The sequence below is a fragment of the Lissotriton vulgaris genome, chromosome 1_1 (genome assembly GCF_964263255.1).
Source record: "Lissotriton vulgaris chromosome 1_1, aLisVul1.2, whole genome shotgun sequence".
Classification (NCBI taxonomy): domain Eukaryota; kingdom Metazoa; phylum Chordata; class Amphibia; order Caudata; family Salamandridae; genus Lissotriton; species Lissotriton vulgaris.
In genome coordinates, this window is record NC_141685.1 from 535,311,916 (window position 1) to 535,336,505 (window position 24,590).

At 45.1% G+C, this 24,590-nt stretch overlaps 1 protein-coding gene across 4 annotated transcripts in view; it reads right to left on the reverse strand.

Moving 5' to 3' along the window:
• CLCC1 (chloride channel CLIC like 1) overlaps positions 1-24,590 on the reverse strand; it is a 274,427-nt gene that overhangs the window by 53,151 nt on the left and 196,686 nt on the right. For all 4 annotated transcript variants that reach the window (XM_086953903.1, XM_086953902.1, XM_086953905.1 and 1 more), the window contains exon 10: positions 6,481-6,786. In XM_086953903.1, the coding sequence (XP_086810029.1) occupies positions 6,481-6,786 (306 nt within the window). The remainder of the gene's footprint in view (positions 1-6,480; positions 6,787-24,590) is intronic.

Here is a 24,590-nt window from a genome sequence, read left to right on the forward strand (position 1 = left end):
GATGCGTTGTCTCAACGCGGTCGTTGTAACAACTGCGTTGTGACAGCATGTGGATTCACGGATGCGGGGTAAAGGTGCTTCACCATTACCAAGCACTACTCTGTCGATTCCGATGCCTGCAGAAAGGGTAATTTTGCCTGCTCGGCCATGCAGGACCTACTAGTGCAAGTCCACTCCTCAGACACAGCTCTTTGTATGGGCATTGCTTTGGTACAGATTCAAAAGGAGAAAAACCTGCGGTTACAAATATCTGTCAGAAGAATAAGTTACTTACTTTGTTCATACTGTTTCTGATGGATGCTCTGTAACTCTAACCACAGATTTCTCACTGCGTACGTGCCTTCTCGTTCAAACGTGTGGACTTTCGGTAATAATAATAATAACAAAGAGGTACCAAGTTAGTTTATGCATTCTGCTGGTACGATCTCAATCTTGTCAACCACGCTACTTGTCCGAGGGATTGAAAAAGAGCAAGAGACGACTGATGTCACCCTGCAGGGGCAGTGCCTATATAGGCTGCATGCTGTAATGTCCAGAGGGTAGGGAGTTACGATGGAGGCTGATGGCGCCATCTACCGGAATGGGAAAGCTATTGAAACATTTCTGGATCCTGAGTACTCACCATAAATAGAGTTTCTGAAAGTAAGTATATTATTCATCTAGCTTCCCTCTGACTTACCTGGAGACTCTTCATTCTCCTTGAAGTTTAATAAGCAGTGCCTGATTTTAGGTTCAGCTTGGTGATCAGCAGTCTGGTGCACTTGACATACGTGGAGAGTAACAATTTGTTATTATTAGCAGGATTCTGAAAATGACTCTAAAGCTAGGTATGCAATTGATGATTTTATACATTTCTTAATATTTCTTAGAATGGTGTCCTTATCTCTGTACTTCTTAAACAGATTTAGATTCAAACTACTTGGATGTTTTGTCAATTTGCATTCAGGATTTACTTCGTTTAACTCTACATTTAAGATCTTTGTTCTGCAAGCTTGTTTCTGTTCACTTGAAATCCTCTGATGACATATCTTTGGAAGATGCAGTTGTCACAAATGAAATAATTAAGGAAAAACATACCCATATCAAATAACGTAAAAGAGGGAAATTTCTGGTGTGGCCCAGTAATTTTACTATGCCATTTATACAAAACCAGTTCTTGTAAGAATTAAGATTACCACTGTGCACTGCAGTTAAAGACAAAGCCCATTTTTGTGACACTAGTGTTTTACAATGTGCATGTGCACACGGTCAGTTTGATTTATACTTTGTATAGGTCAACATCATGAATCTTCATTGAGACAGAGGGCCAGATTAAGTAAGCGGAAAGGATACTCCATTGTCACTGTGATGAAGTACCCTTTACGCCAGCCTGAAGGTCCACTCATCTGGTTTAGAGTGAGGTGGACTTTCAGAGTACAGATGCAAAGACTATTCTGTCTTTTTTTCATGCACACACCTCCAACGGACAATCGAAGTAAGAGCCATCAGGAGTTTGGCCATGTGTCTTCTGGCCGTATTTATGTTAGACAGACATATGGCCAGTTTCCATTGCCAGTCACCATCATAAACAAGCACTGGCATAGCCAATAGGTCTCACCTTTGGGGCGTTATAAGTGTTTAGAGAGAGATATTGGCTTTGTTAACATTTTTAATATGTGTTGTAGAGCATTGTGAATGTTGTGCAGCAGGTTTAAAATGCATGAGTTATAATAAAAAAAGTGTTATAACTATTTCTGTCACCTTATATCTAACCGATAAAACATTATATACAACTGAAGTATTGTACTAAAAACCAAAATTAATACAAATAATGTGTTCTAGATCTATTTGTTTATGCAATGCTGTCAATTTTTCCTTGCTTGTTGGAATTAATTTTTGTTATAGTTTTTATTGTTTGGTGTGGGATATAAACAACGGGAGGGTGGATGTTGTGGAATAGTATTTTAATTAGATAGGAGTAGTGGAGAGTTATTTGTGTAGAATTAATACATGTCAAATTTTTATGCCAAACTGAAGTGGAGTGGCGTGATGATGAGGTAGTTGTGCGTAGTGGCGGACGTGATGCTCAGGTGATCCGGGATGATATTGAGGTGATGCTGAAGTGGTGGTGTGCTGGTTCCTGGGTGATGCTGAATAATACATAGGTGATACTGAGTGATGCTGAGGTGGTGCTGAGTGATAAAAAAAAGTGAATGTTAAAAGGTGTGGTCCATTTTTAAGCTGAGTACTGTGCAATGGGGGGGGGGGGGGGAAGGAAGCACGCACCACAGCTGTGCACTGTGCAGAGATGTCAAAGGTAGCATGCCCCACAGCTATGCATGGGTGTGAAAAGAAGAGCGCCCAACAGTGCTGAAAAAACGTGAATGTTAAAAGGTGGATTCAATTTTTAAGCTGTGTACTGTGCAATGGGGGGAAAGGAAGCACGCACTACAGCTGTACACTGTGCAGAGAAGTGAAAGGTAGCACGCATCACAGCTAAGCAGAGGCATTATTTAGCAGCCAGTGCCAGCAAGCACGCACAAAAAGCAAGTGCTAATAATTAAATGCCCATGTGCGCACCGGCAGACAATGACTCAAATTAAGCTCCTAGCAAGGGAATGTGTGACGCCCCTGGATCGAGCGAGCACCAAAAGCTATATGGGGAAAGGATACATGCACCCCAGCTGTGCACTATGTAGAGATGTCAAAGGTAGCACGCACCACAGCTGCGCAGAGGTGCGAAAGGAAGAGCGCACCACAGTGATGAAAAAACGCGAATGTTAAAAAGTGTGGTCAATTTTTAAGATGGTACAGAAAAAGAGGCAACCAAAGAGGCCAACTACATAGTACAGCAAATGTCTTGACAAGAACATACTTATACAAAGACAACGGTGCAGGAAGAGAGTGCTGACATAGATGAAATGCTAGTGCTGGAAAAAGAAGCGTGCACTCTTGTGGCGGTGGGGTCTGTCCCTTGGCTGGGATGGAGGGGACGCGCCTTGTTAGTATCTTATTGTCATGAATGCGATTGCTGGAAAAGAAGCGCACACTCTTGTGGGGCTGGGGTCTGTCCCTAGGCCGGGGTGGAGGGGACGCGCCCGTTAAGGAAAGCTGCAAGGTCTTGAAATGAAACATGATCCACAACAGGTGGCATGCTGCGTGCCGCTGCTAGCTCCAGACAGCTTAACACTGTAGGAGTAAACATTTTCAGAAAAGGTGGGACATGCACCCGCCTTTGGCAAATTGCGTGCTTTCATTTTTGAAAGCCACACCCAAAGGCCAATGCATGTGTGGAAAATCGAACACCACACGCACGAGTTTGCATAAAGTCTGAAGTGATTCCAAGAGGCCGTCTCCTAGAGCAGCGCATGCACGCTGCACTAGGCTCAACCTAAAAACTTTTAAATGACCCCAATACCATGGGAGAATGCTCCCATGGTGAGGTGGTCATTGTTCTTTTTATTGTCCAAAAGAAAATGGGGAGAGGATGTGGCCTTACGGCTTGAGCGGTCGACCTCGTCACGGGAACCGGGTTCGAGTCTCGGCAGGAACGCTCAACATCCTGTGATTCAGGGCAAATCACTTTATCTGCCCGTACCTAACAAAAAATATGAATGTGTCCCTCTGTAACACAACTGATTCTCACGTAAAGCGCTCTGATACCCTCGGGTCAAGTTTGCACTATATAAAAACTGCAGAAAAAAATAATAATCCTGCTTTGGGATGGGTTTTTTTTAAACACAAAAAAAAGTTATACGTCTCCATCATGTTGACGGAGCCGTCCGTCAAATTTATTATTATGCATTTCCAGAAACCAGTGTAACCGATAGTTCCTGGAAATCTTAGAGCTATCCGCCAGGGCAGCGGACATTCCTACATACAGCAGACAGAGTATACTCAACATGGAGGAAGTAAAGTACTAAGTCATGGTGACATAATTAAATAATTAAATCAGCCCCGGAATCTTATATACAATCATTTTAAGACTCAGAGTGAAGCCTTTTGACACACAAATTTTGCCCTTTTCTTTACAGAGAATCTATATGAATGTATTCGACCAATCTTTCTGATCGCATCGCCATGTTTAGTAGTACTGGCTTAGTAAAGCTGCGTTAGCAAAAAATCCGCTTCCAGCACATATCCCTAGTACAATACAAGTGTGGCCATGCCTCCTCAGAAGTACAACTTAATACCAGTCGCACCAGTTTATTTAAAGGTTTCAAGAGAAACATCTGCCCAAAGGAAAACAACAAGATTTGTTGCTTGAGCTGAGAAGCTGATATGGGCTTCCAGCACATATCCCTAGTACAATACAAGTGTGGCCATGCCTCCTCAGAAGTACAACTTAATACTAGTCACACCAGTTTATTTAAAGGTCTCAAGAGAAACATCTGCCCAAAGGAAAACAACAAGATTTGTTGCTTGATCTAGAAGCATGATAATGACTATAAAGATGCTAATTTTAGCTCCAAAAGTGATGATCTACATCTGAAAGTCAAAATTAGTTGAAGGACGGAAATTATCAAAATGGACCATTTTGGTCATCTCAGAGCAATTTCATCAGGTCGCGGGTCATTGATTAGATGCAGTGACTAAAAAATATTTTCTTCCTCGAACATTGGAACAAGTTTTCACATGACAAGTCAATCATAGCATCTGTAGTGTGACATAGTAAAGCACCATCAACACTCACACAGCCCAAGCATATTCTCTTGATGCACATGACAAATTAACCAAAATGAATGCCAAATAGTCTGGATAAGTCAATGACCTGTTTCCACAGAACTGCAAAATACAGCACAAAAAGAACTCAAGACAGAGTTGAAACAGGTCTTGTATATACCTGCACTGAGCTACTCAACACACTTCCCAATCACTGAATTTTTAATATTATTAACAATAAGAATACAAGAGTCCACAACTTGATTTATTATCTTCCTCCTTATTTTTTCCTTGGAAAGTTCATCTACATCCTTTCCTTGCAGAGTTTAGTCAATGCATTTCATTCATTATAATTTCAGTACCTAGATTATCGGCCTTCAATTTCTTTTCAGGTTAGTAAAGTGTCCCTAAATTGAAGATTCATAAATGTTCCTGTGTTCCCCAAAGTGAATGATAACAATATCCCAGTCTATTAGAAGTCCAAGCGACAATTTCCAGTTGGATCAATCATGATAAACTCAGATTTTGCAATTATATTTGCCATGTGCGCATTCGGCATTCAAGAGCAGGAGATACCAAGAGTAGCACTTAAGCTCAAACTATAAACGTGCCTGTTATTGCATGCCTGGATGTCAGCCTGAATAGTACCAGCCTGGTCATTGTCAAGGTTCAGGGCCTTGAGAGAAGCCAAAACTACATTACATAAGAACTGAGATGTGCTGCTCACCACACTGGTCAAAGATCAGCAAATCATTCTAAATTCCACAACTTCCTTGAGGCATAAGACACATCTGACAATACATTACTAAGAACTAAGAAAAAAGCTCCAGGAGTGGACAGGTATATCAGGCAAGGCTTTTGAATGGATCTAGACCTTTTTCCTCCAAAACATCCAATCATCCAAGGGAGGTTGTGGAGTACTTCAATTGTTTTCTCACCCTTCCTGTTCAACATATACAGGAATCCCACAGGCATTGAGCCTATTACATATTGAAGCACACATCCAAGTGCACGTCACCAATGTCCACCTCCACACAATCTGCCAATAAATGCCTTAAGCAAGCGTACGCTGGATCCACAAATGTTTCCTGTGCCTGAATTGAATCATACAGAACAGCAGTGCAATAAAAGAAATGCAGCTGACAGAAGTTACCACTTCACTACATGATGCACCATACAATTCCTAAAATCGCAATCAGAGAATGGAGACTGGAACAAGAAACGGACAGGTTTCCAAAGTCTAATTTTGTGTGTAAAATTACAGTCAGAGTGCACAAGATGAGCAGAGAGTGCTCATTTACACTACAGCCTAACCCTCACTATTTAAGAATGGGCCCTTGGGTCTAGAGATACGTAATCAGTGATACAAGGAGGGCTAATTTAGGTAAATAATATACACATTTTGTGAAGGTTTCCACAAAAGATTCTGTCCATACAGTAGCCTTAGCTATGGTTTTGCACAATTTGTTTTGTACTTCAGCTTCTCTCATTACACCTACGAAAATTTGTAATCTACACAGGGAAATGGTGATGTTGTGCTATTAAAGATCAGCAAGTAGTGGGTTATTTTTGTAATGATCCCTCTCCACGCCTCAACCTGTGGTCACGTCTGTATAATAATATTTCCTCCAACAGTCTCTGGTGCAAGAAGTGATTTTTCCTCGAAGGTAAAGGAACAGCATCTCACTTAAGTAGCCAAACCTTCCTGGATTGTGTGTATTCACCTTGGATTCTTGCACAGCAAGCACAAATACTACTGTCAAGGTAAGGGGCTGGTTGCTTCCCAGGGAACATTATAAAGGGACAATGCTGAGCATCTCACTAGCTTTTTCCACTTACCCCACAATTTTCTGCTGCTGTGATACGAGCTGGTTGCAGTACTTCAGGGTTCATATTATTTGGTCTGTTTTGTAGATGACGGTGTCTCGCTCTTGGAGCGCCATCTTCCTCCTCATATCTGTGATTATATGGTCTCAGAAAACGATCTGCATCGCCGCGACCTCCATCCTGTATCTGATTTTCTCTGGCATCTATTCTTGGCTCCCTTCTTCTTTCCTCTAACCGGAGTCGTTCTCTCTCTTGACCTTGCAAGTGTCGTATGTGAGCAAACTGGGTAACAGTTTTACCTGCACCATAGCAGAAACACTGAAAAATAACATTTTACATAAATATACATTATAAAGTGTTACCATTTTTGTAAATACTGCTGACATAAAAGCTTTAGACATTCTGATCAATGAACGCACTGAAAGGCGATGGCACTCTTGCAACAACCCATGTGCCTTTGTCCATGGGTTTTACCATTTGCAGTACTCATATTTACTTTTGACATTTTAGCAACAGTATATAGAAATGTGTGTGTAACCACAAGGGTCATTGGAAAAAACAGGATAATTAGCAATTTTAAAGAAGGAAGGAAGGTCAAAGTTTGCTATAAATAAAATATAACAGTATGAACTAACTGAGATCTCTCTTTCTCTGGCTCTCTGTATTTCTCTCTCTCTCTAACATATGGAGAGATGAGATTAAGAGTGGCCATGATGAATTCAAGAGGATGTATTAAAAAATAAAGGCAAGGAGCATAATAAAAAGCACACTAACATTCTCATTGCTTTAATCAAAATCAACAATGTACTCCACAAAAACATTTTTACCATAAGGGCTCTTACAATGAATCCAGACTATGAGACACAGTGGCAGATGTAATTGTAAAGGCTGCCTATATATTTGTATTGTTAGCCCTAGTTCAAATAATTTATGGTTGTTTACCTTTTAGGTTTTCTTACAGCTTCTCCACCTCATAACCACAAATTAAAGAACACAAACATGCGTACAATGTAGTGCCCAATTCCTCCCCACAGTCAGGGACTCATGGTTCGGAAAGAGTGGCTAGGTTACGTTTAGCGCATAAATATCACTCAATCATTTGGGGATATATAAAAGAAAATGTTGGAGATACCCCACATTGACTTTACAACTACCACAAGGGATACACACCATTAAATAGAAGCCTTGTAGCAGGAGCAGTGTGGCTAAACAGTTCAACTATTCCCAATTTAACCAGTAGGTCCCTAATAGTTGGATCCTCATAGTAAGTATTCTCACTGTTAGCCATAAAAGGACCAACTATTCAGACAGTAGTAATGACAAAGTCTTAACCCACTGAAGCCAAGCGGTGCCACAGAGACAAATCTTACTTCTTTTTCTCGTATCAAAGAAGTAGGACCATCTGATAGAATGCAGATGCTCTATAAGTAGACCAGAAACATAAGCCAGGAGTAACAAAACTTGTCTCAAAATTAAGGAAGATAAGATCTATTCTCTTTGAAGAACAACAAGTGAATGTGTGTGACAAATATATATATATATATATAGACGAAAATGTTACTTACCTTTGGTAATGATCTTTCTGGTGGGTACTCCATCTACTTGCATATTCCTTACCCGTTGAACATCCTCTGACTTTCAATAGCTCGCCGTTGCTAGCAGACGCTAACTCCATTATGGTGCCTTGATGTCAGTGGAGCCATAAAGCGCCTGCCTTGGTGCACTGACCTTCAAAGCAGAAACGAGGAAATGATACTCAATTTGAACCACTGTAGTGCAACAATTTAAACTGGACCCTATTTGATTGTAGCCTACGATCATCCTTCAGAACTCACAGGTGGGTGGGATCGGTGAGAATTCTGTAGGTAGACATAGCATTACTAGAAAGATTGTTACTGAAGTTAAGTAGCTTTTTCGTGTGATGGCAACTTCTACCTGCAGATTCCTCACCTTCTGAATAGATTTCAAGGCTTCAACCTCTCCCAGATGGTTGGTATGAAGGTATGATTAGATAAAGAAATCCTGGAGCACCAAGCATGTGAAATGGCCATGCCGTCCCACCTGGTAATGCAAGCAACAACGCTTAGCAAAAGTATGAAGTGAAACCCATATTGCCACATGGTAAAACTCCGCCATGGGAACATCCCTGGTGAAACCTGATGCTGAAGATGTTGATCTGGTGGTATGAGCAGAATTGTCTGCAGGAGTTCTTTATTACTAAGGCGTAACCCATCTTTATGTAGAGTATTATTCAGCTGGACTGGATCACCTTCTTCACTTTCTTGCTACTCTCATACCCCACAAAAGAGCTGGGGTCAGACTTGGATCTTTTTAGTGCGGTCAATATAAAAAATGACTGCTCTCCTGAGGTCCAGCCTTTGAGGGCTCCCCTCCTCCTTGGTAGAATTAGGGGGAGGGCAGAAGGAAGGAAGGGTAATGGTTTGCCATAGATGCAAAGGCAGGAAAGCTGCTTTAGTTTGAAACATCAATTTGTCCTCGAAGAAGCATGTGAAAGGTGGAGAACCAGTCAGTGCTTGAAACTCACCGACATGCCTCGCCGGGGTAAAGGCCACAAGCAAAACTGTCTGACAGCTGTGAAGGGGCTCAACGCAGTACTCATCAAAAAGGTTAGAACAAGTTTTAAATGTCATTGGGGCATCACAGAAGGATTTGCAGGAAACATACGTAAGTCCCTCCAGAAACTTAATCATAATGGGAAACAAACAAAGATAGTTGTCTGTAAGACAAAGAAAAGCCGACATGGTGGCAATGTATCCATTGACGGTGCACATAGCGCAGCCTTGCAGGGCCTGCGATAGATCAAAACGAAGAAACTCAAACAAATGGTGCTTCAAAGGATACACACTCTGATCTGCACACCTGGGGCCATAATACAGATAGTGCCCCGGGGGTGCAACAGGCATTTGCGCCTGCTTTACATGCCCCCAGGGCACTTTAGTATTATAGAAGGGGACGCAGACGCTTGTGCGTCCCCTTCTATAATACCGATAACACTGGTGCACTTAAAGCACCATTGCTATCAACAGAGGATGTTCCCTCATTTGCACCGGGGCGTGCCCTGTGCAAATGGGGGAATTCTTTTGACCCTGCACCTGCGCCATATTAGAGACACGGGTGCAGAATCAAAGAAGCCCTCAGGAGGCGCAATGACAGCGCGCCATTTAGGGAGTAAAGGGGGTCCCATGGACCCAACATACATTTTCTTGCAGGCGGGTGCAGTCACTGACTGCACCCACCTGTAAGGGGATCTCTAAATCCCTGTCAAAGTGCAGGTGGGTGCCGCCTGCACTGTGAAAAAGCGGAGTGGCTGCTCCATGCTTTCTTTTTTTTTTTAGTCCTCATTAGTGCAATATTGTTAGTAAGGAGTTGTCGGGCCCCAATCTCTCTTTGGTTCTTAGACTTCACTGTCCTAAAATGGATTGTATGTAACTGGACAGTTCCCCTGTAACGTTTTATAAGAGAGGAGGGTCCCCTTGTTTCCATTACTTTGTAGAAGGATTTGATGCGAGGGGGGGAGCTAGCCAATATGGCTACTCATGCAGGCCTTCTCCTGCCTTTCCATTGCTTACACATAATCATTGGACTTTTGCGTAGGTTTATCTGATTCGTACCAACCACTGGGACAATATCCCTTCGAGTTTACCTCCAAACGGTTAGCTAGCACCTTGCTGGTAATTTTCCCAAATGTCCCAGAACGTAATTTTTTTTTTCTAGGGGCTTTTCTTTTATCAAGTCTATATATTCTTAGTATTGATTTTAACCATTCACTGTGAGTCGGAGGGGCCGGATTTACCCATTTCACACATATTTCTCTCCTTGCCAACAGTATTAATAAGAAAAAGAGATTTTCCTGTGCTATAGAAAGTTTTTCTGGTACATTTGAAATCCTTACCCCAAAGATAATTAATCAATACTTACATTTAGATATCTTCCTAACACCCCATCGAGAGTCTTACCCACATCATTCCAGAAGCCGTCGAGAAGGGGGCACTGCCGAAACATGTGTAAATCGTTGGCTCTTTCAAACCCGCATTTAGGGCAGACTTTCACTGTCATCCCAGCGAATTTCGATAGCTTTTTTGGAGTCCAGTAAGCTCTATGAGAAGTGAACAGATGGTTTCTCTTTAGGGCAGCTGATGTTACAATTGTCCAGCATTTACTCATAGATACTTGCCATTGGTTGTTTAACTCCAGCATAGGCAGGTCTTTCCCCCATACCCTCTCCGGTATCCGAAATTCTTCTTCCCCTGCAAGGATCAAAGCCCAGTACCAAAACGCGATTTCTTTAGGTATAGTGTCTATTTTCTGCATTTCTCTTTCCAGGGTTGGGTTTCCCGCTCTGATTTCTTTTAGAGATTTAGACCAGCTAGATAGCTGATAATACTTGAATTTAGATAATGAGCCCATAGTTTTGGAAGAAAGGGTGTTCCACTCCAGAAGATTGTTTTGAGACATCAGATGACCCCACTTGGTTATTCCTACTGATTTTATTGGGTGTGCTAATTTGTCTTTGAGACAATCTGGGGTGCCAGGGGAGTCCCATATGGGGGCTAGGTCGCTGTAGTAGGGGATATTTAAGGCGCATCTTATGCCAAACCACGATTTGGCCGCAGACTTCAGCATCTTGAGTTTAATTTTTTTAAAGAATTTAGGGTGTCCAAATTTGTATAAGAAGTGGCTGGTTTTATTAGTCATTGTTTGGGAGTACAGCAGATAGCATTCAAATGTGTTTAAGAGCTTTCTATTTGATTTAAATTGAAATGCTCTACAGTACTCAAAGAGATCGGGGCTAGCGATTCCCCCCTGGACTTTTTTTCTTCTTAACTTATTCCAGGCGATTCTGGGATTTTTTGAAGACCAGATAAAACTTGAGATTTCACTCTGGATTTTTTTTAATGTTTCTTTTTTGAATTCAAGAGGAATGGCACCAAAGGAAAAAGTACATTTTGGTAGAATTGACATTTTATTTATGTTCAATTTGCCTAGAAACGTCAAAGGGAGTCCCCCCCCACACTTTCAATAACCTTTTGACTTCCTTGTCTATTCTTCGGATGTTTATGTGAGTAACTTTATCTATGTCTTTAACTAGGTCTATGCCAAGGTATCTGATTTTATCCTTATTATAGGGGCTAGTGGAGTTGTCATTCCAGCTCATTGTTTCCGTCTTATCTTAGTTGATTTGATAACCGGCAATACTCCCGAAACTGGTTAAGGCCTCTTCAACTGTTGTTAGCGATCCCCTAAGGTTGTCTGTAAAGATCATCAGATCGTCTGCATAGAGAGCGATCTTTTTGGACCAGTCTTGGAAAGAAAAGGGTGATTTTTGAGGGTCCAACCTGAGATGTTCCGCCATTGGTTCAATATAAAAGTTGAAAAGCAAGGGGGAGAGGCGACATCCCTGCCTGGTTCCTCTCTTTATCTGTATATTAGTAGTAAGGCTACCATTGATTAAGATTTGGGCACTAGGAGAAGTGTATATTTTTGCCACCATGTTCAGGATATTTGCCCCCAGGTTAAACCTTTTCAGAGCTTCGCTTAAGTATACCCAGTTGACTCTATCAAACGCTTTTGCTGCGTCGATAGTAATTATTGATAGAGGGAGTTTCTCGTTGGAAGCAATATCTATGGCGGCAAACAATTCTTGCGTTAGGTCTTGTAATTGTCTTCCCGGTATGAAGCCCTTCTGGTTATTATTTATTAGAAGCCCGGCTATTTTCCCTAGTCTCTTCGCCATAATCTGTGTAAAGATTTTATAATCACAGTTCAGGATCGAGATTGGTCAGTATGATTCGCATTTTTTGGGGCTTTTACCCTGTTTTAGAAGGATGGTAATTATGGCTTCGTTCCAGGAGACTGGGAGATCGCATTTTCCCATGAATATTTTGTTCAGCAGTGTTGTTAAAGGTAAGAGCAAGGCCTCTATTAGTTTTGAGCAAAATTCGTTGGGTAGGGCATCTGGACCAGCTGCTTTGCCTTTCTTGAGGTTTTTTAATACTTCTTCTACTTCCTGAGTCGAGATTTCCGCATTTAGTTCTTCTCTCAGATCCGGAGGTAGAGTTGGGAGATTTAGAGGGTCCAAGAAGTGTTCTATTTCTTCCATTTTTGGATGACACTCTTCGTTGTACAGATCTGAGAAAAAAGTGAGGAATTCTTGTTTTATTACAGCTTCTTCAGATCAGTTATCTGCTGGATTTCTAGGGTCAATACAAACAACTTTGCTCCTGGTTTGTTCTGTCTTGGTTTTCCAAGCGAGCATCTTGCCACATCCCTCCCCATATTCATAGTGGGCTAGTTTGCTGGCTTCCCATTTTTCTCTCACTTTGTTTTCTAAGATTTCTGCTAAACTATCTTTTTGACTCAATCTGTCCGCCTCTAATTGCTCTTTGTGAGCGGAGGAAGTTGCTGCGGCTATTTGTAGATCCAGGTTTTTGATCTTATCTTCCAAAGTTAATATCGAATGTTTTATACCCTTTGATTTATGAGCCGCTAGGCTGAGAATGTGTCCCCTGATCACTGCTTTATATGCGTCCCAGGTAGTCTGTGTCGAGGTACCTTCTTTATTTTCCTCGAAGAAGAGATTGGTCCGTACTTTTAGCTGGTCAATAATCTGGGGGTCTAGGAGGATTGTGCGGTCCAGTGTCCATCTTGTACTATCCTTGTTAGGTTCTAGTTTCAAGGTGATCAGGACTGCTGAGTGGTCTGAAAGATGGGCGGGGATGTGTTCTACTTTGACTGTTTTTTCGATTAGACTATGATCCAGAAGAAAAAAGTCAATTCTTGATTGAATTCAGAGTTTTTTATTTTTAAAGGTAAAATTGTTCTGTTTGTCCCCCTTTAGTTTCCATATATCCACTAAGCTCAGATCTCTTTTGTATACCCCCAACCAGTCTCTCATTTTTGGCAAAGTTGTTTGTCTTCTAATGGGGTGGCGGTCTGTTTTTGGGTCGAGCATTATATTAAAGTCTCCGCCTAAGACTATTGGTGAAGAAACCGAGAGTAGGTGTGAATAAAGAGTTTGCAGCGGGACCGGGTCATCCATATTTGGACCATAATACCCTTCCACAGTTAGGGCATTGTTTCGTATCCTTACTCTGGCCAGAGCCCATCTCCCCTTTGGGTCAGTTTCTGACGCTTCCACTTTTACATTCAAAGATTTTTTGAAGAGAATGGCAAGGCCTTTGACAACGCACTCCTGATTAGTGCAAATATATGAGTCAACCCAGTGTAGTTTTTTCACGATGTCTTCCCACTCTTTTTTTAGTAGGTGTGTTTCCTGGAGTATTATAATTTCACTATCTACTGTTTTTAGGTACTCTAATATTCTCCTTCTTCTGCTCTTGATTCTTAAACCATTAACGTTCCAGGAGATAATTTTGACTTGGGTATTATCTTCATTTATTTTATGAGTATATATTTTTTTGTTTTTATGGGGCTCCGAGTTCTCCTTCTGTTTATTCTGATAGTTGCTGAGGACGTTTTTTTTTCTTTTTTTTCCCTAGTTTGCTCCCGAATCCCGTGCATAATTTTTTTTTTTTTGCTTCATTATTTCAGTAGTGCATAAGTTAAAAGGTAAATTAAAAAATTCCCCATTCCCTGGGGAAACCTCCCTTTCTTCTTCCTTGGGCTTGTTGATAGCCCTCTTTTGAGCTCCGTGCTTTAATAACGTTTAAGAAGAGAATACATTCGGCGCAATCTATTTCCTCATCTGATCACGTAGTTGTTCTAGGAATATTTCGACTTCCTTGGGGTCTTTTATGTTATGCATTTTATTTCTCCACATTATCCGTAGAGAGGCTGAACATTTCATCTGGACTGTAGCGCCCATCGCTTTCAACTACGGTATCATCTGCTCCATGCTTTCACATGAATGCGCCCAAGGCAGCGCAAGTTCGTTGCAGCCCTGGGGGCAGTGCATGCACCATAATGGGGCGCACTATCACAGTTTGCACCCGGCGCACCTTTTGAAAGGTGCGCCGGGCACAAACAGTGATAATGTGTAATACAGCTCCTAGTGACAAATCTATTCCACAATACAGAGGGAAGATAGCCTTTCTCTCTACTCATAGAATCAAGTTTAGGAAACTCAAAATAAATTGGAAATTTCCACTTCAACCAACCCTGTCTCAGGCTCCCAAAAGAGGATCCTGAAGGGCACAGAACTTGGGCAAAGACACTTCTTATGGGCCGCAAGGTGGAACTGTGGGTCATAAATAGGGCTCCTGTTTTTTTTGTGTTTTTTTTTAGATTTTAACTGTATTTATCCATATTTACTTTTTGCCCATCTTGTAAGTATTTATCCATATTTATTTTGTGTTCTCTGAATAGATGAACTTCTAATATGGTATATTTCCACATTCATTGAAGTAATAAATATGTGCTCATACTTCGATGCCTGTCGTGTTTTAGCAAATTAAGCATCCAGGCAGGCAGGAGTGCAAGATAGCCACTGGGAAGGAGCTGCAGAGTTGAGCTCTGGATCCGGGATCACTAAATAGTGTAAATCCCGACCAGGTCGACCCAGCCCCCTCACGGAAGACAAGCACGGATGCTCACTTACTGGGCTGATCTCACTCAAAGAATCGGATCCAAGACGAAGATCTATTGACAAGAGGGACCCTTCCACAGTACGATCTGTGCTCCTGTATCATATCGAAAGATCCAAAGGGGACCTCGGAACCCCCCATCGCAACCGAGTCACCTCTGCATGAGTCCGGCGTATGGCAGGAATCCCTGACTGGCAAGAATCAGGAGGCGAGACATCGAGCTGCCCAACTGTACTGTGTCGCCTGACTGGGTAATGGCCGCCAGATAGATAGTCCCAGCCTACCCAAGGATCATGGGAGGTCCGGAGCATTCCCTTTTGGTGTTGAAGTGGGTCAGCGACCCTCGAGGGGTCTGGGCCGATGTGAGACAACAGCAGAGCCCCGGAATCCATCAAAACGGCAGGAGCCCCCAGATGCCTGACCCGGCAATGGCCGCCATTCATGGACATTCCGTCCCAGCCAGCAAGACCTCAGGAGATCACTGACCCTCCGGTCTCCCCCAACGAAGTGAAGGGGTCAGCGACGACCCTAGGGGAGCATGGGCCACCCTAAGATGACAGCATAGCCCCGGGAGAACAATGCAACAGGAGCTCCCAGATGCCTGGTCCTAAAATGGCCTCCAGCCACGGACATACAGTAAGTCGGAGCAGGAAGTAGGAGCACAGGAGGTCTCTTAACTTCTGGAGACTTCCCCAATGAAGGGAAGTAGGTCAGCGACGCCCCGCGAATACCCAACTACCTTATACCCCACGGACCGAACTCCTTTTCAATCACTTTCCCCTCCTACCTCTCTACTAAAGCGAAGAAACACTTCAAACATAGACTGATCAGACAACACCCGAGACACTATTCGTAGACACTTACCACTGCTCCTCTAGAGGGCAGATTAATATGGACTTAATCTTCCACACTGAAAGACCCGACAACTGGACTACCATTTTTAACACACATCTCATCATTTCCAAAACTACCATTACATCCCTCAGCCGCAAACTGACTACCTCACTCCCGAACAACCAGACGACGAACGGTAATGCCACCATAACCATTTACGCAAACGGCACAGTCCTAATACAGGCCAAGAGTGCTAACCTTGAGATCTTCAACTCCCTCTTCCTCTCATTAAAAAAGGCCCCCATGGTTTGAAGATATTCTTGCCCCCCTCCTTCTGCAGGTCTACCGTGAGGCACTGGAATGTGGTGCCCTCCCGCCCACCATGAATCAGGGTGAGGTTTGTATGCTCCTGAAACCGGGAGGGGATAGATGCGATCCCGCAGCATTCCGGCCTATAACTCTAATAAACACGGACGTAAAGATCCTAACCAGGCTACTGGCCGCCCGGCTGGCGCCACACATGGCGCAGCTGGTGCATCAGGACCAGTGTGGGCTTATCCCTGGCCGCAACACCGCAATGAATCTACGGCGCCTGAACCATATCCTCCATGAGGTGCGTGGTGAAGAGGATCCCCAGGTCCTGGTGTCGATTGACCTGGCCAAGGCCTTTGACACTGTCAGCTGGGGGTATCTCTTGGAGGTGCACCGGTTGGCGGGGTTGGGGCCCTCCTTTTGCAATTGGATCCGGCTCCTGTACAGGGCGCCCCGAGACAGAGTTAAGCTTGGGTCGGCCCGTTCTGAGGAATGGCCTTTGGGAAGGGGCACTCGGCAGGGGTATCCCCTCTCGCCGCTCCTTTTTGCACTGGCGATCGAGCCCTTGGCGGTCTCTATTCGTACGGAGATGGCGCAGTGGGAAATCAGGGTGGGAGATACCATGAATGTGATCTCCCTGTATGCGGACGACGCTCTGTACTATTTAACGTCCCCGAGGGAGTCGCTGCCCCTTTTGCTGCAGCTGCTGGACCGCTTTGGTGCAGCCTCGGGACTGCGCATAAATCCTGGGAAGTCCCTAATCTTTCCCCTGGTGGGTTGTGATGTGGACTCGGGAAGAGGGGGGGGGGGGGGGGGCGGAGGGGAGGTCTCCCGCGCCTGGGGCTGAGATGGGAGCTGGAGGCCTTCGTTATCTGGGAATCCAAGTGGCCTCGTCAGACGAACAATTGCTGGCCTGTAACGCCGAGCGGGTGCAACGCTCCCTGCAACAGTCTGTGTCCTTCTGGAACACGCTCCCTCTCTCCCTCATGGGGCGACTAGCTGTTGCTAAAATGGTGATGTTGCCAAGGTTGTTATACGTCCTGCAAAATACCTTGTGCCCGCTCCCCCCGCGAATATTTCGCACACTCAACAGGCTGCTCACTTTTTTTACTCTGGGCAGGTAGGCGCAGCAGAGTCGCCCTACATACCGTTGTCTGGAGCTGGGAGGAGGGTGGCTTGGAGGCTCCGAGATTTGACCTCTATTACTATGCAGCACAGCTCCTGCCGGCTGCGAGATGGTTCGCGGGCACGGACAATTGGGAATTGGGACTACTGGCGGGCAGGGTGGACGAGAGTGCGCTACAGGTGGCTCTGATGCGGGGACGGGGAGCCGACGAGGCTCTGCCTTATGTAGTGCGGCACGCTGCGGGGGTCTGGCAGCGATTTGTTGAGAAAATCTTGCGGCGGGCCCCCTTTCACAGGGAGCTGCCGGTGTGGATATTGGCCCCCTTGACTCAAATGGAGGAACATATGTCCTTCCGAGACTGGCGGGACAGTGGCTGCGAGACTTTGGCGGACCTTCACCCGGACGACTCCTTTGTGCCCATTGAACGAGCTACGGAGGCCTTCGGACTGCATAGGGGACAATACCTGCATTACAGGGGACTCCAGGAGATGGCGAAGGCGACCTGGCCACAGTTCCCAGAGGCGCCCCCGTTGTCCCACACCCTCAACATCATTCTTTCCTGTGGCAGGGGAAGATGGCTGATCACATTGTTGTACTCTGCCATGCGTCGGGACTCCGCCACACCGGCCTCACCGTCCTGGGCGGCCTGGGAGGCGGACCTGGGGGTTGCCCTGGAGCCAGGGCAGCGCATAACTCTGAAGGTGTCGTGCAATGCGCGGTTTAAACTGATTCGTTTCAATTTTGTACATCGCACGTACATGACCCCGGTCTCCCTGCGGCGTATCTCTGAAGACAGACGGGACAACTGCCCTAGATGTGGGACAGAGGGAGCCGGATTTCTGCATCTGGCCTGGGAGTGCCCGCTGGTCGGGGACTTCTGGAAGGAGGTGGTGGAGCATATTAGGCGTGTCACGGGCCTCCGGATTGCCTTGACCCCACTTCATTGTTTATTGGCCCTGGTCCCCAAACCCAAAAAGAGGAACTTATCCTATAAGTTGTTGCAGTTGCTACTGGTGTTGGCGCGGGGACGGGTGGCTATCACCTGGATGGGGCAGAGGGCCCCTGAGATGTCCCTGTGGCTTAGGGATGTCAGGGAGTGGTCCTTGGCTGAGGAGACACACATGCAGCACACACGTAGGGATGAGAAGCTCCAGGAGGACCTGCTAGCATGGAGGGTGATGTGTGCCGTGGGGTCGTCCAGCGGGGACTCGGATGCCACCAGTGCTGAACTGTTTACCCCTGAGGAGGCAGGATCCGAGGAGGACGATGCTGGAAGCGGGGAGGGGGGACTTGTCTTGGGGTAGTGCCCTGTTGACTCCGCACGTATGCTCATTGCTATATATGTGATTTGCTCCGCTTCCCAGAGATTTGCTTATGACTGATGTCTGTACCTGAGTGGGCCACAATGAGGTAAACAAACTGTATGCACATGTTTTACTAGTGATGCCAAGTATGGAGGAGGGAATTGTTTTGCTGTCACATGCTAAAATAAAGTTAAAAAAAAGGCCCCCATGATCACTTCTCGAACTAGACCGACTCCATCCCTCCCCCCAGTGAGCCTCTCACGACAGATGAGGCACCAGACCCACCTCTCATCCTTGACGAGATTCCCTGCCTTAACATCCCGAGGCACCACGGCTACTCCGCACCTCCAAACAACGATCACACCCCCGCTGGTAGTTGACCCGCCCACCCAGGCCCCCCTCCCTCCCTTTCTTCAAATCCAAGGTCGAGCACTTCCCTCAAGCGCAGCCTTCCCTGAGCCCCTCCCCGTCCCCATGCCACACGAGAACTGACGACCGGCAGGAGCCAGCACTCTCCCTGCCCAAGAGCCCTCCCATTATCACCCAAAGGCCATGTTGCCCCAGTTATCCTCCCCCCTGTGGAAAATCCCCCCTCCTGCATGTTGCACCAGATTCTCTTCCTCCCTCCTTGGATAACATGATGCAACGCCTCTTCCTACTGGAAACTCAGCTTGAAATCCTGACCCGAGGCCTAAACGAAACCCTACCCAATCTGGCCATGACTCGAAATCCCATCCAGACACCCACTGCCCCACCTATTCCCACCCAATCCAAACATGACAAGATACCACACCCCAACGAGCACAATGCCCCCCCCAGATCCCAACCCTGGCCCAACAGAAAGGGAATTGATAATCGATACGAAAGACCGAGAAGAGCCATTACCTCACTTTCCTCTCAGGAAGTGGCACACCTAGTCTCATCCTACGATCTCCCTACGAATTCCTCCCCCAAATCTACGATCCATGTAATTACAGGATTTAGAAGAGAACATCCCCCGTGCGGGATCCTAGACCCCCAGCCCACCTATCCGCCCTACCTAGAGCCCAATCCTCAGAGAACAGGAGCAAAGGGGAAACCCCCATAAATTGCATGCTCCTTAACTGCAGATCGGCCCATAAACACGCAAACGAACTAGCAGAAACCATCCTCTCACAGGAGATAGACATAGCATTCATCACGGAGACCTGGCTCAACAATCTCTCCTACCCCAGTATAGACATGCTGGTGCCTCCCGGATTCTCAATGATAAACAAAGACAGACAAAGGAAAAGGGGCGGGGGTATAGTAATCATCCACAGGAACAACATCCGCATCACGGAAATTCCCTCCTGCTTGTACAGCCCCTTTGAATGTCTCTCAGTCAACATTAAAAACGAGGACACCAGGCCTACATGTTGCCCTCTTCTGTACCACCCCGCAGGCAACTCCACCGAATTCGGGGTTCACAATATAATCCTGGGCGACCTCAATCTAAGATGGAACGAACCAAACAACCCGCTCATCTAAACCTTAAACAACCTACTACTAGAAAACAATCTGACAACACTGCTCAGAAGAAATCCATCACAGAGGAGCAACCCTCGAGGCAATTATTGCCGAAAGCAATGCTGTCTCCATCGATCACATCCTGCCGATAGACTGGTCCGATCACCACTTAGTTCTTTTTCACATCAACCATGCAGGCTTTACTCAACACCCCAAGCAAGACCCCCCCAAATGGGTTAGGAACACAGCCCAGACCCCTCGAGCTGACCTAGAAGAAGGAATCAGCTTGCTACTTCCCAACATCTCTGATCATCTCTCAACCACCGATCTCATCTCTCTTTATAACTCAAATATGACGCTCACCCTGGACCACCTTGCCCTTTGAAACAAAAAAAATCCAGGACCATTCCCTCCAGATCATGGTTCACCACTGACATCAATGAAGAAAGAAGACACCTAAGAGCCACAGACACTGCAAAAAACCGACCAGAGGAGCTTTTCAATATCATCAGGAATCAAACCTCCAAGCCCATGACATCATCAATACATGCATCCAAAGAACGATGTGACAACTTCGCCAGCTTTTTCGATGACAAAATCGTTGTGATAGATCTCTCACTTGGCTCAAATCTCATCTCTGCTATCGAGAACAATCCACCTGAAACGCAGGATAATACCTCCTTGATCCCACCTAAACACTGGTCCTCCTTCAATCCAATCCAGTAGGCAAAGAATCAAATTAATCTCCATTGCCAAACCCTCATCACACGCCCTGGATCAGCTACCCCCGCACCTAACCAAAAACCTGAAGCTGGTCCTGGCCCCGCTATGGTGCAAGATCATTAACAGCTCACTGAGCTCTGGAATGGTACCGGACTGCCTCACAGTAGGCCAAGTCACGCCTCTGCTAAAAAAGCCAGGGCTAGACACCAAGGATCTAAACAACTTCAGCCCTGTATCAAACCTACCTTTTTTGTCCAAAATCCTGGAAAGATGTGTACTCCCTCAGCTGACCCAACACCTGGATATCATCAATTTCCTAGATCCCCATCAATCAGGTTTCAGAAAAGGCTGCAGTACCGAATCCGCAATCCTCAATGTCATTGATGACCTACTCAAGTCACTGGACTCGGATCAATGCTGCCTCCTCATCCTCCAAGACTTATCGGCTGCATCGATACGGTGGACCACAAATTGCTCGTCAAGGTGCTACAAGAAAGGGCTGGTCTTCAAGAGACGGTCCTACACTGGTTCTCCTCCTCTCTCCACAACCGCTCACAAAAAAATTAAAATTAAAAACTTCGAGTCTGACCTCCACCCTGTCATCAGGGGTGTTCCACAAGGATCAGTGCTCTCCCCTCAGCTTTTCAACATCTATATGGAACCCCTTACCACTCTTCTCAGGAAATCCAACATCCCCTTACACTTATATGCTGACAACACGCAGCTTTATCTAGAAACCACCTCCATTGATGACATCCAGAGACTTAACGCCACGCTAAAGGAGGTTCAACACTGGCTCGCAAGTAATCACCTGAAACTCAACCAAGAGAAAACGGAAATTCTCCTCATCTCCAACAAAACCGAAAACCCCCAGATTGAAGAATGGCTCAAAGCCATTGACGCCCCCAACTGTAACCTCATCCTGGCAGACTCGGTAAAATCCCTAGGGTTCACCCTAGACCCGAAATTGGATATGAAAAAACACATCTCCTTATCCACTAAAAGCGCCTTTCTCAACCTGAAATTACTTTACAAAATAAAACCCTTCCTTCCACCCAAAGACCTTCAACAAGCCACCCAGGCACTAGTGCTCCCCAGGATTGACTATGGGATTGCTGCCCTGACTGGAACAGCAAAATCACACCTCTCCCCCCTGAAGACAACCCTCAACGCAGCTGCCAGGATGGTCACTGGTACCAGGAAATTTGACCACATCTCTCCCGAGCTCAGAGAGCTTAAATGGCTCCCAATCGAGCTACAAGCCAGCTTCAGAACAGCCTGCCTCAAACACAAAGCCCTGCACACAGGTAAACCTGAATACTTCGCCAACAAACTCAAAAGGGCCGGCCAGGCCAGAAACCTCAGGAGCTCCAACACTCTGCTACTCATCCAGCTGAAAACTCATAAACAAAAAACAGCAGCCAAATAATTTGCTGGAAACGCCCCCAAAATATGGAACACCATACCCTCCCACATAAGAATGACTCCCTCGTTTCCAAAGTTCAAGAAGCTACTCAAAGCCCTCTTCCTCGACCGCTCGCGACTTATCCGATAAGAGACAAGGAAGTTCCACAGCCAGTGCTCCCCTTACCCCCTAACCGGGAGTCTGATGACATTAACTCTGAACTAGTTTGATCATCTCCTAGCCAGAATCCTCTTGTTTACCCCCCCCCTTGATTATTTGTTCATCCCCTAGCCAGAATCCCCTTGTTTCACCAACTACCTGAATCGCCTATCTGCACAGTATTATGTATGGTATGAAGCTTGTTCTACCAACTACCTGTTTTGCCTACCTGCACATTATTGTATATGTTGTGAAGCGCTCTGATACCCTCGGGTCCAGCCAGCGCTATATAAAACTCTAAAAAAAAAAAAATATAACATAACAATACATCCACAGGTAAACACTGTAATTATGCTACAAATGGATGCTGACATATATCGTTATTTAATGAAACCTCATCCTCGTTTTTAACTTCCCATGCCATCTATCTGCTCAGCTCTTGACCAGGAATTAATGAAAGAAAGGCACTCAAAAGATGCACAATTTTCAGTATTTTTCCATCATTTTTTTTAAATAAATTGAGCCACAAAGAACACATTTTTCGGTCTGTATTTATCTGTAGAAATGTAAAACAGGGAGCCCTATTTATAAACGTTAGTTTTTCACTCAATTCAATACTTAACCATACAGTCACTTTAACCTTTGTTTTTCACAGTGTATGTGTGCGGGGTGGGGGATAAAGAAAGGGAGAATCATACTACTATGCCTAACTAGAACGTCTCTGTAACTAGTTTTTTTCAGGGAATATCTAGAGTTTTTTTTAAATCATATTTCACTAACACTACAACTGCGCACAGGCTATGGCCATGCGCAGCAGACGGCTATCCAAGGCCCACATTCAGCAGGTGGTCAAATTCACAGCAACCAGCCCTCTGTGGTCAGCTTGCTACCCCTGCAACCCTAGAATCTGCCCTCCGTTCTCTGTCTGCATGCCCCTGCTGCCTCCCTCCAGTCATCTGTGGTTAGCTGGCTACCCCTATTGGCTTGCCCTTTATAGTCGGCTAGCTGCTCCTGCCACCCTCCCGCCTGACTTACATTCTTGTCTGCATACTTCTGCCTCCTCCCTCCTGCCTCCTGCCCGCCAAGGTCCATTGAGCTGCCCTCTGTGTTGTATACAAAAAAGTGATGGATGGGATGTTATAATTAATCTAGGCCACTGGTAATTACTCGGCCCTCATCCCAGCTAATCAGTTTTTTGCCCCCAATGCCACCTCAGATTAGATCCAGCCATATGTTAATCAACCTTGATCCTGCAGTAATAGAAACAGTCCAGCCCAAACTGCAAAGTCAGGTGCTCTCTGAACCGGAACACAAACAACCCAAGACCGGTTTTGTCCTACTTAGGACTCATCAGCTGGGTGCAGCTTGGTTTTGGTGGTAAAGTGAGCACAGACAGATCTACACGCTATATTCAGATTACCTCCTCAGGGAACCTTTTTATTGGATCATTGCTGATTTTCGGATGATCGGAGGTGGTATTGTTGGCAAAAGAATGGTGGACTGATAATTACTCGGGCTGAGTACCAGTCCATCATTCTTTTGCCAACAATACCACCTCAGATCATTAGAAAATCAGCAATGATCCAATAAAAAGGTTCCCGGAGGAGGTAATCGAATTCTGCTTGTAGATCTGGCAATAATTTTAATATACTCTTGTTGAAGGAGAACTCCAACACACACATTACACTCTTGCGCAAAAGGTTGCTACTGTCAATGGGATTGGCGCTGCCAGGTTAGCTCATAATGGTGTTAAAACATGGCACCTTAGAATTCGAAACATTTTCTCACTATCCTAATGGTCTTGACCATATTTATGAGGACCTTAAATCATATTTTTTATAATATCTTGGATGATCATTTTTAAATAACATTTTGTTCATGTTCTCAGAACCTACTACTTGTTTAATTATTTTGTTATCCTATTTGTAGACCACTCTAAGCTAAGCAGCCTATGCAGATACGCGAAAGATGCAGCAGAATAACATTTCTCAATACCCAGGGGAGCCCATCCCCCTAAAACTAGGCCCTACAAAGCTTTTATTCCTGCTAACATGGCTATTCCGTTTCCCCATATAAGGAAAATACTACTTACCCATTATGCATCTGTTCTTGGCATGTAGACCTGTAGATTCACATGCTTTGCATAGCCTGCCATCTAGTGTTGGGTCCGGATGTTTGCACTTTTTGTTCGAAGAAGTCTTTTCTAG